The 11,088-nt window shown below is 31.2% G+C and overlaps 1 protein-coding gene across 1 annotated transcript; it reads left to right on the top strand.

Moving 5' to 3' along the window:
* The first annotated feature begins 383 nt into the window (after window positions 1–383).
* LOC133193795 (uncharacterized) lies at window positions 384–10,342 on the top strand. The gene is made up of 6 exons (XM_061329723.1): window positions 384–410; window positions 5,192–5,276; window positions 7,101–7,178; window positions 7,322–7,378; window positions 9,362–9,472; window positions 10,120–10,342. Exons 2-6 carry the CDS (start codon window positions 5,195–5,197, stop codon window positions 10,227–10,229), a joined length of 438 nt encoding a protein of 145 aa, XP_061185707.1. The 5' UTR covers window positions 384–410; window positions 5,192–5,194; the 3' UTR covers window positions 10,230–10,342.
* The last annotated feature ends 746 nt before the right edge of the window (window positions 10,343–11,088 follow it).

The following is an 11,088-nucleotide window of genomic DNA, read 5'->3' as shown; positions in this document are numbered from 1 at the left end:
AATACCCCAAAAGAGTTTTTTTTCTCTCTAAATCCTGTTTACAATTTTAAACCAACGGTTTTTGAAGCCCTTGGCTACTTTACATCCGGGAGACTGCGCACAGTATATCATCCTATGTATCAAAATCTTGGTCAACGACCATAGAAGGGATAAAAGTAAACCAGAAGAGGCAAATCTTCAACAAAAAAGAACGTGACTTTTCCTTTGGTTCGAGCCGAAGGTGACTTCAGTGCGCAATAATTTTGGCACTTTGAGCACAGATTAAAAGGACTTTTCTGACTTCAGATACCCTGGAGGAGCAGATTACAAATGAGAGGTGCAGCGTCGTCTAGATTACTTAATATGAATTCATCCTGTTACTCATCCCATTCAAACAGAGGATTTGCAGCAACACCAATCATTTCAGACAGGTAGGATTAAATTTATAATATCCGTCTAAGTACGAGGGTTGTCCAGCAAGTCTGTAAAACTCTACTGATGAACATTCAATATTAGAGAAATAAATCATTTGATGAGATTTACTTACTTTGTCAGTATTTAATATATATATAAAAAAAGAGAAGGGTACGTTATTAAATATGATAAAATTGGTATGCTTCTTCACATAAGCGATTGTTGATTGATTCCCTATCCCTTTATTTTCTTCCACTAATATATGTCTGATTCCACATGCGGATTTTTGAGTTATGGAAAGTTCCAAGCTAAAAATCATAAAAACAAGCGAGTCCGTAACGTAGCTTGCTGCAGCAAGTTTTGTATTGGGTCAAAAAATCGTACTATTTAGTATTATCACTCTTTGAGACTATTTGACTTTTTCCAGTCTCTATTGAACTGCTCGAACTTTCAGGGAAAACACGTATCCATTCTATATCTTTGCAAAATTATTGAAACATACCAGTCTGTCCTTTTTTGTCTCTGAAGGATATTGAAAGAACAATACAAAATTTTAATGACCCTGAACAGATTTGCTCGAACGTTCTATGTCACTTTTTATGCGTTTACAAAAACTCTATATCTTTAAATCAGTTTTACTGTTCTAAACTTAATTATGAAGGACAGGTTAATGTGAAGTAATACCTCCAGGCTACGGTAAAATAAGTATTATATAATTCCGATTGGTTTAAGTAAGTTTTTAAAAAGGAAACGTTAACGGATTTTTAAATATGAGAATTGATTCATAAATTTTATGAAAAATTATGATGCCATGTGCACTCATTCAGAGATTTCGATCGTAATCTTAACCTTAAAGCAATATTACAACCCAACAAATATTTTGAAATAAATCCAAATGCTTCTCGATATATAGATTAATGTATTAATCAGGAGCAGTTATGTTTTGGACAACTAAATAATAAAAAATAAATGATAATAGTAAGTGACCAAATTTGATTGTATACAAATGATAGAGGTGTAACAGGAATGAAAAGAGGTGAAAATGACGAACAATGATCGACCAAAACAATCTGTATGAACAGGGCATAAATCACCTCCTCCCCCCCCCCCCCCCCCCCGAAAATTCCAGAGGCGGGATCGGGTGCCTAGGAGGAGTATGAATTCCCTGTTGACAGGACAAACCTGCCCTAAGTATTCATCAAGTAGACGGAATTTCCGTAGTCAAATTTTATATTAAGTCAAAGACCTAACTATTGATGTGAAAAACATCAGTCAAAATACGACACAATAATGGGTTCTATTTGCTAACAAGGTCATTATAACGACCATAATGTTTACGAAATGCTGGTTTTGAACGTTAAAATCCCTGTAACATATTCTTGAAAATATTAAAAAAAAACTTGGGAGACACGAACCCCATATGCAGGTGATAGCGGAATATTATTATATAAATAAGGAAAGTTGACGATGGAAAAGCTGAAGTCATCTGGTTTGTTATATAATTCAGTTGTTAGTTGGCCCTTATCGGTTATAGTGTCAGTAAAACATCCAAATATGAAACAGATGTAGCTGACTATGGTGTCTTTTATATGACATATGAATGGAGATAACTATAATTGTTAATTGATAAAACGTCGTCAGTATATCTGAATGTCTAGTTGAAGGCGACAGCAAGTATGACTTATTCAGATAGGAAGACAATCATTTTAGAACAATGTATAAGTGGCGATTCTGAAATCAGATCACCTTACTTCAGAAAGTGCCATATTATTAGCAACATAATATGAGGCAAGTTAGGGAACACAACTTTCTATAAATAAGCCAATTTAAAATACTAAACAAGTATAGTATAACAAAACTATTTAAGTCTGAGCTTACTTTCAGACTTAAAGTATGTCATTCCTGAAATGGATATATCTTCTTTATGAATTTTTGAAATAGGCACCTGTATTTTGAAAACCTTTGTACGGCTCCAAACATCTGAACTAATAATAAAAAAAAATCCTTTAATTTATAGAGTGCAATGTATTCAATTTGTCTTGTCATCTTTTTAACCTAAGGTTCTGTATATTAATTCAGTATTTTTCTTTCTTTCTTATTATTTTCTTACATTTTTTATGTTTATAATTTTTGTTTGTTTGTATGTCTGTTTGTTTGTTTGTTTTGCTTGTTTCTTTTTGTGTCCCTAATATGTCATAATATATTCTCATCCTATGGTCATTATAACGACCTCGTTTACAAATACAACCTATCGTAGGATCGTACTTTGCCTATATTTCATAAAAACTGTACGGTTATTGTTTTTATACTAAATTTGACAACGGCTTACTCTGTCTACCCGATCAATATAAACGGCTCACGGAAGGTGTGACCGGTCGTCAGGGAGTGCTTACTCCTCCTAGGCAACTGATCCCACCTCTGGTATTTTCAGGAGTCTGTGCTTTTTCCCTGTTCTTGATTTGTATACTTATTGGATTTCTGAGATTGAAGACTGTTAGTTATCTTCAACCTTTACCCATTATTTAAGGTCTTTTTTAAGTAAAACTAAATGTCAGGAGTGCAACAAGGTAAATTAGGATTACTTTAGAATCTTGTCCTATTTATAAGAAAACTTTATATCTCACTTCTTTTTTTATCTTAGATTTTAATAACTGACTAATTTCACACACACAAAAAAAAAGAAACTTTGGGAAATTAATTGCATTATATTTCTTTCCTATTAAATCTTTTCAAACGAAAATTGAGACGATTAGTTTCAAATAACAATCATAAAGCCATTTTGTCACATATACAAGCCACTTTTTTCACATTTACAAGTTTAAATCTAATCATTTGTATCCTTCACAAAAGTTCGAAAAGAAAAAAATCTTTTGATCATAAAAATTCGAAAACTTTTATATTTATTTGTCAATTTTACTGTAATTTTAGAAATGTATGTACAACAAAATGGTATAATTAAAAAAATGGTATGGTCTAACAGTTGATTTCAATTTGCTGGACATTATTTTTCAATTCACCCATATATGAGTTATACTTTTTCTCCCGAATTTCTACTTTCACAATCGAGGCAAAACAAATTCCAATTATAATGACTTTTTTTCCTTTTTTTGTAGAAATAGCTTGTATTTAACAACACAATTGATAATAATTTGTGACGAATGTGTTTTTTTTAAGAATTTTGTTTGTAAAATTCACAGCACTGAGCCTACTGGCTTTCAGACTTCAGGAATATCATTCTTGAAACTGGATACATCAAGGACTTTTTTTGAAAAATATATCTGAGATATCTAGATATCTACTCATATAGTATAACTCAAAACTGGAAAGAAAAATGGTTGCCATTATGCATATCACTGAGCAACATGCAATAAAGTTGATGTTTTTGCAGCTAAATTATAACTTATAATTTAAAATCAATCACTTAATTATCAATGCATTTTATTAGATGTAATCATGATGATAGATATAATCTTATTTTATGTAAAATAGTTTAAATAAAATATATTTTGGAGAAAATATGCCGATTGATGCGTGTGAATTATTATTTGACCTTTTGCACTAATAGCAAAGCATTTTTGGGTATTACAAAAACTAAATACTCGATATCATATTTTCCTTTTTCAAGCTTTTCATGATTAAAGTGTTGAGAGGTAAGAAGTATTGAATAATTTCAGAGCGTGAAATAAAAACTTACCTGTCACAATATGCAAAATTTAGGGTAAAAACAAAGTGAATTTTTGTTGATTGTATTAATATATCTGAAGTTTTTGGCAAAGTATGTTGACAAAATGTGTAAAATTTGTTCCTAAAATATCATTTGAAACCTACATTGAATATTCCTAGCATATTATAGTATGAAAATATCTGTGATTAAAAATATGTCGGACCAAAGTTCCATCATTAAATGATTCACATCTGTACATTTTGAGAATTTTCTTCTTAATGTCCTTAAATATAAAATATACGTGGATAAGGATAAATTTCTGGATCTTACAGTACCTGTATGTGTAACTTATTCAAAATTAATTGTATCTGATTCATTTAGTAAAATGTTGTAGTGGTATATAGGTAGAATTTAACAATTGCGATGGATTTTAGTCTGTAAACATACCCATCCAACCGCACCCACCCCCTATTATGATATCCGTGAGTATTGCCAAACATACAGAGTTAAGGCTTTTTTTGAGAATATTCAAATATTCTGTTAATTGATATATAATATCTATATAAATTTGAAAAATGACTGAAACTTGAATACTTTTGGAAACTGACCTGGAGGTAGGCGGCAAAACAATTATATCCTTCGCAGTCCTTTCAAGGCAAACAGCATCTTATATATACCTTAAAGTTGTCAAAGGGACGTTAAACCATACTAAAGATGACAGAAAAAGAATTTGTTTTGCCAATTAAGATGATTAAAATAGATTTTTTTGCATTTGTGTCCCATCCTGGAAGGGTAAACCACATCCTACCCTCCAAAAAGGGATTTAACTAAATTAAAATATCAACTGCTAATCTGCAAATAAAACTGTATAGCACTTAAAGAAAGACAATTAATGTAAACTAAATAGTTGTAAAAGAGGAGAGTAAGCGCCAGCTTCAGGTGTATACCAAAAACTCTTCTTATTAAAGTGGAGGAAAACAGTGGAGACCACTGTTTCATTTTTGAATACAAAATTGTTCTTATGACATGCCTATTTTCAATAGAATAAAGTTAGTATATATTAAAACATTGGCAAATTTAATTAGGAAGCATAATGTTTACTTTACGTATTTTATTTTATTATTTTATTTTTAGAAAATGCATTCTATAGTTGTACTCCTTTCGCTGATGGTATGTACATGTGTGACGTCACACTCCCATGTAGGAGCACAATCCACAGGTAAGACTACGGATAATCCCATAATACTCATACCTACATAATACAAGATAAATTAATTCAGGCACGATACCCTAAGATACTCGCACGATGTGATGCAATCAGGATACAAGGTACACGCGGTACACACACAGGGTACTTATATCCTTTAGGAGACACACACGATATGATAGGATGTACAAGCACGGTACTTCAGAATGAACGAAGTGATACGTAAACGCAAGACCTGATAAATTATTTACAAGGTTAACGAAAAATCTGATAAATGATGTTAAACAGTAGGCCTAATGGAGACAAATCCTGTCTCTAGCGCTAACGGGCTGTATGAAATAAATATACGAGCGTAAAATACTAGTGTAAATTTAAACCTTCATGTACTTTTCAGAGAGAGAGAGAGAGAGAGTCTTTATAATAAAGGCAAACCTTGATTAATGGAATACTCGATAAAGACAAAATACGACAGGATTAGTATTTACCGATAGACACAAAAGACGATATGATTACTGATAGACACAAAAGACACAAAAGACGATATGATTACTGATAGACACAAAAGACGATAGGAAAAGAACTTATAGGATACAAGCACGACACGACATAAATGAAACGTTGTAGATGTTGTGTATATAGAGTGTAATTCTAATTACTTGTGTATATACAGTTATTCAACGTTTTTTAATAAGATATGGAATTTATTTCTTGAGTTGGACAGGATATTTTTTTAATTGTCACGAGTGCGATTGTGAGATTGAAAACATTGTAGACATGGATTTCAACATCATATTTGGAGAAATACTTCAAATTGGCAGTTTCATAAGTTAGTTTCTGACCCGATGTTTTATTACTCTCTGTATCACAACAGACCAGAGATTATTTTTTACAGCTCTCTATGAAGGGAACCCAAATTGAGAGTTTAGCAACGCTTTTGATATTCTTTCACATCGTGGCAATATATCACTCTGATATTCTTTAACACCGTGACAATATATCACTTTTATTCAATAAAAAAAATAAATATTTCATTGTTGAGAATATAATCAAAGTAGCATATTTACATAATATAAGTATATGTTTTCCACATTTTGAAAAATAAGAAGAAACAAATATACATTTATTAAGTTAAAGAAAAATATGTTTATTCAAATATATTTTATATAGATATATTGAATTTATCAGCCATATAAACAATCATTCCTTTTTGACTACCGTAAAGTAATATACCGTGTATTAAAAAAAAAAATCCGGGTTAATATAGCCAAAGGTGATTTCCTGGAGGAGAGCTTCAACGGCCGGAGATTTTACACAAAATCTAAATACAGTAAAACTCTTTTAATACGAAAACAGATAAAGCGAATTTACGGATATTGCGAAGTTTTTAACAATTCCTTGTAAAATGGTATGGATTTTTGTTTATAGAGAACTCAGATATTCAAATTTACGGATATAGCGAACTGATTTTGTGACCCATAGTGGTTAAAAAACGAATTCTTAAGATTTCAAAATGAAAACTTTAAACTGAGATCATTTTTTTGAAATGAATAAAGAGGATTTTTTAATATATTTTATTACGTACGATGGTCTTCCAGAAAATCACACATGGCTATATGAACCTAGAATTTTATATCTGTTTGTATCTTTAATCTTAGTATATCCAAAAGTTTGTAAAAATATAAATCACACAGAAAATGTAGTATTAATTAAAGACTGTTGATTGTATATTAATAACTACATGTATATTTTATGATTCTGTTACTCAAAGTAATAATTACATACTTACGAATTAGTGAAAATTAGCTACCTTATTCATAACACTTTTCCCGCCTTCAGGTGAGAACTGGCCAATGAATATGCTTGGTTCGAGATCAAGGTCTAGTGTATCTAGGAGTCTTCCCCCAGAGGCTTCCAGTAAGTTTGTTATTGGTCGTAAAAATTGAACTTTACATAAACATTTTTTGATGAATAAAACCAGTTTTTAATGGTTAAATTATATTTCTATATATAATTTTTGAGATGTTTTATTTCATAAATTGGTTTTTCGTTCCCTTTAGATATGTTATGGTCGCTTTCCTCCTCAATGAATGGAGGGATTCCCCGAGGGGGCTCTGGTAGGTTTTATAGCATGATCAAAAATATCATTATAAATTATCTATCAGCTAAATTTTTATCACATGGTAAATATATCACTTGAAATTCATAGTTTCTATGTTTTTATCATGAAATTTGTTTAATCAATACTAAAGACTGATAATTTTAACATGCATGTTTTTTGAAAGAAGCAAATATTTTCCATATAAAAATGATATACGCTTTGTAAAACGAATTTACCTAAATCCTGAATTGCAATGTCACATCAAAGTCCATACACCATCTGTGAAAAAGAAATATTACTGCGTTTCTCGTATTTCTCTTGTGAGGTTCACTAACATCACATGCGATCAGAATGAAATACTTCGAAAGAATAGAGAAAACCGCGCTCAAACATTTGCTTTGTTTTATTGTAACAGCATTCCGTTCTGTATCCAATCGAATTTACCCCAGAAGAGGTGAGTATGTTTCTTTTCCCACGTGACAGTTCTAATGTATTTTCATAGTTTATTGAGTCAAATTAGATATATTATCATGTATAAAAGCATTGTTAATTTTATTATATAAGCATGACTTCCAAATATATTTACGAATATAAAATTCAATTTATATTCAATATGATATGCTTTGTACATACGTATATATATATCATTTAATATGAAATACAATATACTCACTATTTATCTATCTATTTCAATGTAGTCAACAATATATATTCAATGACATGTATCTCACGTTTTATATCTTTTAAAATTCATGATTTCCTTCCCAAATTGAAATTCTGCTCAGAACGGAAATTTTCCATAAGTTGTACTTTAGTAAAACTGTTAAAGAAATTGCAACTTTTGTAAAATTCTTGGTGCGTGTTGCAGGATCGCAGTTTGTTCAGAGAAGACAGATGAATCAGGTGCTGCCCTGGATGATGGCGGCTGATATGGACGCAGCTGAAGAATGGATGCCGTTTATGATGCTAAATTCTTTGTAAAATGAATAAACATTCATTAAACATTTATCTTTCTATTGGGTTTCTTTTATGATATGTGTGTGTTATTCAAAAAGTGTGATGTGATGTGACATTTTGTATACTCAATTGATGATCACTGTAAATTCAAAACATTTCTAATTTACAAAGGACTTTGTAAAGCAATTAATCAAGTTTTAAGCAATTTCATTTCTACACAATTTTGATTTTAAGTGCTCATGGCTACGTTTGATTATTTTTTCAATACATTCATATAAAAGGTAAAGTAAGAAAACTTTACCTGGATCCCTTTCCATAAATACGCCACGGAGGATGAGTTCAGGAATGTATGTCAATACATTCACTTGTCATTGAAACTTCTATATTAGAAACTCTTAAATATTTTTCCTACGATTTTGTGGTTGCGATACATTTCAACCCAGGTATATTTACCCAAAATTTTGTGTGTAAAAAATTAAGCAATTTACCCCAAATAAAATGTATAAAAGGACGCGTATGAAAACAAGATAATGTGAGAAACTGGAAGTTCAGAAGAATCCGCGTGCCTGTTTAAAATTTCTGTAAAATTCGTCATTGAAATAACAAAAAATGGATAAAGTGTTCGATCTTCACAATTTCCAATTTTTCCTCGTCTTTAAAATTTTAAATCTACCGACGTAACGGATACAGAATGGTACAATATTAAGCATTTTGTGTTTCTCTTTTGCATTTGGTGAAACATACAGACTATATTTCAATGTAATATATTGTAGTAATACGGTAAAGCTATATGCTTTACTATGCTGGATAGACTTATGCATTCCGAATAGAACCCAGTGGATGTTTTTTTTTAAATCAGAAATTAGAATTAGATTAAGAAATTGTTTTTTGACATATGGAAATATTATTAAGAATGCAAATTCAATAATCTAAAAATTAAATAATCTAAATACCACATGATTCTTTTCTGAACATTGTCAAGTCTTTTTTATGCATCCCTTTTTGGTGATAAATATAATAACCATGTTTCTATATATTACAGAGGGTTTGGTCAATCTCCAAAGTATGCTAGGAAATAGACATCAAAAGCGAAGAAGGGTTTTACAACCTGTTGTGGTCAGACCACATATAGTGAGACAGAACCAAGATAGAGGTAGGTATAAAGCTACAATTAACCGTACCTAAATTAGACAGAGACTAAACAATACATGAAGGATTTAACAGGGGGGGGGGGGGCTGTTACAAATAACCGTACCTAAATAAGACAGACATGAAGGATTTAACAGAGGGGGGGGGGGGGCTGTTACAAATAACCATACCTAGATAAGACAGACTAAACGACAAAGATGAAGGTTTAAATCAAAGGAAACAATTAAAATTTACCGTACCTAGATCAAACTGTGAAAAATCCAAAATAAAGGTAAGTACATGTAAATGTAAGTGAAAATTGTTACAATGTGTATAATTATGTGTTCGTGCGTGCGTGGGTGCGTGCATGCATATAAGAGAGAGAAAGAGAGAGATATCCTATCTCCATTAAAAATCATCAAGGTAAAGACACAATTCAACACTTACAGCTAACTTACAGTAACAATTTGCTAAATAAAATTGTGGGCATTAGAGCTGTTGAGCAGTTCCATGCATTGATAAACTTTGTATCTTAACAAATATATATGTTTTAAAATTGTTTCTTCATCATTTATGACCACATTAATTACAAAAGTTAATTTTAATCTTTGTGTGCACCGTTATGGAACTGTAATATGAATTTTAAAAATCGTGATACTATTTCTGTACTAGATATGCAGCAGTTGATGCAGTTATTGCCCCTTCTATCAATGACTGAAGCAGGTGAAGGTATGATGGAAATGCTACCTCTGTTACTTATGCAGAAAAACACACGATTTTGATTCATCATCGACCTTTGTTCCTCACCTCCTGAAGTCATCCCGATGAATGCTATGTTTAGCTTTTATTTGATTAAAAGAAAGATGTGTTAAATTGAATAAATATAATTTTATTTCATTTTTTTTTTAATTGTAATTTTCCTAGATTCTATCATATTTTACTTTAATTTGTAATTGATTTCATGTGTCATCATTTCAGAAAAAGTAATCATATGGAATATACATGTACATGGAGTTTTCATTTAATTATTTTATTATGTAAATGCTTTACGAGTTTATCTTGGTGTAAATATTCTCAAACCCAAAGCTTAATTAAGTTTTCATTCCCTTGTTTAGTTTGTATGTAGCATTTCAGTATACTCATAGATGAAATATGAAGATAACGAACGACATTCAAGCTCAAAGTCAATAAAAACAATATAAATTGAGAATAGAGCAAACATGAATCTCCAATAACATCAGATGTGGGATCAGGTGCTATGGAGAAGTGAGCATCCCCTGCGGTCACACCCGCCGTGTACTCGTTGTCATGATCGGGAAATAATGGGAAAATCCGTCGACAATTCAGTGTGTGAATAATGGCCTAACAATTAGTATGAAAAACGTCAGTCAGCATACTTAATGATAGATTGTATTTGCTGATAAGGTCATTGTATCGACCATAGAACTTAGAAATGATGACTTTAGACGAGACTGTTGATATTCTTTTTTCGTCATCTTGTTTGTCAATGATTTACCTCGTTTTAGAAATTGTTCATACGTAGAGCATGTACTTGCGTATTGAATCAACTGGGAGACAAAAACCCCATATGCAGGTGATAAGGGTATATTGCTACATAAGTAAGGGAAGTTGACGATTGAA

The sequence above is a fragment of the Saccostrea echinata genome, unplaced genomic scaffold (assembly GCF_033153115.1).
Source record: "Saccostrea echinata isolate AGI-Se365-2 ecotype Australia unplaced genomic scaffold, CSIRO_AGI_Sech_v1 ptg000028l, whole genome shotgun sequence".
Classification (NCBI taxonomy): Eukaryota; Metazoa; Mollusca; class Bivalvia; order Ostreida; family Ostreidae; genus Saccostrea; species Saccostrea echinata.
Note: the sequence above shows the minus strand (reverse complement) of the source record. Positions and strands in the feature narration are given on the sequence as shown.